At 55.7% G+C, this 4,485-nt stretch overlaps 1 protein-coding gene across 1 annotated transcript in view; it reads left to right on the top strand.

Annotated features, from left to right (window-relative positions):
• The window catches only part of LOC103621968 (probable E3 ubiquitin-protein ligase MID2), a 60,217-nt gene that overhangs the window by 40,536 nt on the left and 15,196 nt on the right, over positions 1 to 4,485 (top strand). Inside the window, 1 exon segment of the mRNA XM_008640857.2 lies at positions 3,731 to 3,826. Coding sequence (XP_008639079.1) covers positions 3,731 to 3,826 — 96 coding nt within the window.

Below are 4,485 nucleotides of genomic sequence, written 5' to 3' on the forward strand. Positions count from 1 at the left end.
GGTCCTTTCCAAGCTATTCTGGGATTTTAGTTGGGCAGCGCAGAGGCACCTGCCAGTGGAGTGAGAGGATGCTGCACTAACCCCACTATCACTGTCCTGCTCCAAAATCCCCTCAGAGCAGATGGGGTTGGACTGACCCAGGGGGGGGGGCTACCTGCAGGTCGCCCTGTCCAGCTGCTGCTTCCCCAGAAAGCTGCTCCAGCATTCCTGAGACAGACTACATCAATTCCATCATCCCCACAGAGCCAGTGGGTGCCTGGGGCAGGAGCTCAGTGCAGAGCAGCATTTTGGCTGGGAACAGGGACACGGGTGGAGGTTCCCAGGGCTCCAGTGCAATTACAGCTGCCTCATGCTATCAACAATTTTGTGGTTTTAAAAAATGAGCAGCTCCCTCAGGAGCTCTGTGGCAGACTCCTGATGCCCTGGGCAATGTCCTGGCAACATCTGGCTTCCCTGTGCTGCTCCAAAACTAGTCAGAGGGCAGCCTGCAGCAGTCCTGCCGTGTGCTGGGACCTGGCAGCACATCCTCAGCCCCGAGGGCTTGACTGTGCGTCCTCAGCCTGGCAGCAATCCCAGACGGCCGCTGCAGGTGCTCGTCCCCTGCCCTGTTCAGGTGGGGCTGGTGCATAGTGGTGGCTTCCAGGAACTGGTTTTCCTGCTGCTTTGGCATCCAGGGTGCATTTTGGAGTGGGTTTGACTTGGTGCCTGTGTGCCTGCACGTGGGTTGGTGGATGCACACGTGATTTGTGTTTGTGGCGTGCAGGAGGATCAGGGCAGGGATTCGCCTCCATTATTGGAAGTGATTATAGATGAACAGGGGCACTGAGAAAAGCCCTGAGTAAATCACTGTATCACTCTCCAGTCTTGGCTGCCTTCCCGTGAAGATAAATGCAGAAACCTGTCTGTGATAAGGCAGAGCCAAAGGACACCCTCTGTGCCGTCGTGCCAGGCTGAATTCCTCGCCCCTCAGAGCAGCGCTGAGGGACAGCAGCATCGACCAGCAGCCACCCAGAACCCCTGCATTCCTGTCCCTAGGGCTTTCCCAGCTCCAGGGTTCTCCAAGTCCTCTCGTCCCACACCCACAGGTTCATGCTGCTGGAGGAAATCCGAGGCTTGCGTGGCCCAAACCCCTGGGGATTGGACCCCCTCAGCCTCAGGCCTGTGTGATGTGTGGGGACCCTGTTCTTTGGCCACCTGCATGGGGCTCAGAGCCTGCTCTGCTCCATCTCTCAGCTGGTTAAAGCCACAAGGCTGATGGCTTTTCCCAGTGTGAACCAGCCTCCAGACTGGTGGATGGGCTGGGGACCGGCCATGGAGAGCAGCTCTGGCCAGGCGCAGGCAACGCTGTGTTTGATGAAGCACAGGGACCAGGAGGACACCACGTATTTATAGTTCCTGAAGTTGTCTTGAGCCTGGAGCCTTGATGCCTTCTTCAAACACAGAAATCCATGTTTAGTTCAACTGTTTGTTTGGTATTTGGAGAAAAAGGAAAATGGAGTTGTTGCCCGTTGTGCCCATAACTGAACAAACACGAGCATTGGTGCTCGCAGGTCAGTGCTGTCTGACTGCTCTCCTCTGGCTGGGTGGGAGGGGATTTAGTGTGCATCTGGTCACTGGCAGGTAAAGAGTGCACGTGCTGAGCTGCTCTGTTGGAGTTGTGGGAGGATTTGATCCTGTGGGTCTCGGGATGGGGGAGGTTCAGCCCCTGCCCCACGGTGCCCGTGTCCAGGCACTTCCCTCTCTGGTCCTGCTGTCCCTGGGTGACCCAGCCCCTTCTCCCCATGGCCCTTTTTCTCACTTCTTTCCCCATTTGTAGAGAAATCACCTATTTGTATTTCAGGACAGAAGGTGGAGGTTTGGGTAAATGACAGGCATTTTATAAGCAATTAAAACCCAACCTCTGTAATTGCTGTAATTTATATACACCTACAAAATAACCAGCTGGTGTGATCCAGGCTTCAAGCCCATTTTATTTGTTTCAGCATGTCAAACAGACGGAAATGTTCCATCTGTGTTTTCCTGGGATGCAGAGGGGTTGGCAGCGAGAGTCTGTGGGTGCCCCGAGTGGCAGGGGAGGAGCAAAGGGCTGTGGAAGCATCAGTGACACCAGTAAAGTGCCACCACTTGCCTCAGCATCGCCCCAGAGGATCTGTGATGAAGGGATTGATGCTCGGGGCAGTGTTTATGTGTGTTTATGGATGGAAGGAGTGATGCCATCCCCGAGACAACTTGGGATGCTGCAAATGGGGTTTGAGCACAAAGCTGTGTGCTTCAAAGCTGTACCCCCAGCCCCCACCCTGCCCTCCATCACACCCTGGAAGATTAAAGCAGAGTGGTGTGAGTTCAAAGCTGCAACCTCAGTGCAGCCACGCTGGTGACGAGGGAGGTAATTAGCAAGTGAAATGTTCGTTGCTGTAGTGAAATGATGTTTATAATATTGGGCTGTGAGGAGAGGGGGGCGGGAGCAGCTGGCTTTGCCATTATCCATACAGCCCCACTCTGCGAACCCTTCCGGCATAACGAAGGCTCCCTGGGTTTTATTCTGTTTCTCCAGCCTGTTCCTGTGTTCTGCCTTACTTGCCCTTGGCCAGCAATTTTCAGAGTTGCAAACGAGCTCAGAGTATTTTAGGAGCCAGTGGTTTTTCAGGAATGAGTGCTCTGCCTGTGCTCCGTGCCTGTGATTCACGTTCTCCTGGCTCAGTAGCCCCCAATTACCCATCTGTGCGGAGGGGGGCTGTGTTTATGGGTCTGCTGGAATCAGATCAAAGCCTTAGACTGCAGTTCCTACCTGCAGATAAATGAACCACCTCAGGGACCCTCTTCCAGCCCTGGAGTTTAAAATATTAATAGGATATCATTTCCTGACAAGTGCTGCAACAGGTAGTGAGTGCTTTGTTGTAAAGCATTCGTGGTAGCAGAGCACGTGGAGCTGGCAGTGCTGTGTCACTGAAGTTGTTAACAGCCACAAACTGTGTTCCCCCCATGGCCACAGATATCGATATCCCCTCAAATGGGGTTTTCATTTGTGCTTCACTGGATCCCCTCCTTCTCCCAGAACGTTGCAGCCTGTGGGCACCAAAGCAGGCCCAGGGATCCCCATCCTGCTCAGGTCGTGCTCTGCTGGCAGAGATCTGCTGCCCATGATCCACTGGTCATGACCTCCTGGTCAAGATCTGCTGGCTGGGATCCACTGCCCATGATCCACTGCTCATAATCTTCTGGCTGTGATCTGCTGGCTGAGGTCTGCTCTGGTGAGCAAAGGGCAGCGTGGCTGGGGACTGAAGCCAGCACAGTGCAGCTGAGCTCTCCCTGCCTGTGCCATCGTTGCTCCAGCTGAGGTGGTTGGCAGAGGAGACGTCCCTCTCCCATGGCTCATCAGGCTCTTGTTCATCTCCCTCACCCTGTGCAGAATAAAATTGGTGATGAAAATAGCCAAAATTTGCTCTCCAAAGGAGTGGCAAAGGGCAGACACCCACACTGTCCTCTCCAGCTGGTGACACCACAGGGTCACCGCGGTGCTGGGCTCGGTGTCTCCCCCATGGCAAAGCTCCCTGGCATGGGCAGGAGCTGCCAAGGACCCCCAGAGCCTTCGCCCAAAGTTGTTCTGGTGTCCCTCCCTCAGGCAGTGTGCTGGGTGGCAGAGGGTCTCGGTTGCTGGCACGGGACTGGGGACACTCCAGCTTTACTGATCTCTGTATTTTTCTTCTTTCTCCCATTTCTGGACCTGCAGCAAACCCTGGAGACAAATCTCACCAACCTGGTTAAACGCAACAGCGAACTGGAAAACCAGATGGCCAAGCTGATACAGATCTGCCAGCAAGTGGAGGTGGGTGAGGGCCAGGAGGAGGCTGGGGGAGGTGCCCGGGGCAGCTCCCAGTGCAAGGGAGGCAATGCGTGGATCATCCCAGAGTCCTTTCCTGGGGGCTGCCCTGGGAGCAGAGTGAGTGCGGGGGGTAGTCCCAAGCAGTGGAGGACACAGGGGTGGTTCCCAGGGGTCTGAAGGAGTTGGCATGATTGGGAGCCACTGAGAAGAGGCGTGGGCTGCTGAGCTGGCTCCAGGCAGGAGGGCCTGCCCACTGCTCTGTGCTGGGGGCAGCAGATCCTTCTGGTGGAAGACTGAGTGACACAAGCATGGAAACAGGGCTCAGCCGGGTGACGCTGAGCCTGTAATGAGGCTCATCAACTGGGTGACACTGAGCCTGTAACGAGGCTCATCAACTGGGTGACACTGAGCCTGCAGAGAGGCCTCAGCTGGGTGACACCGAGCATGCAGCAGTTCCTTGAACCACCTTCCCCCAGGAGTAAACCCCAGGCTGCTGCCAGGATCGAAGCCATGGATTCAGGGGGAAGATTGCCAGTGCCTGAGAGAATGCAACAGTTGTTTTACTTCACCCTCGGGCACCCCAGGCCTTGTGGGGGATGCAAGTCCTGTGCCTCCCCTGCACCTCCCCCAAGCCATCCCATGGGCCCCGCAGGATGGAGGAC

This window comes from Corvus brachyrhynchos, unplaced genomic scaffold (genome assembly GCF_000691975.1).
Source record: "Corvus brachyrhynchos isolate BGI_N302 unplaced genomic scaffold, ASM69197v1 scaffold351, whole genome shotgun sequence".
Taxonomy (NCBI): domain Eukaryota; kingdom Metazoa; phylum Chordata; class Aves; order Passeriformes; family Corvidae; genus Corvus; species Corvus brachyrhynchos.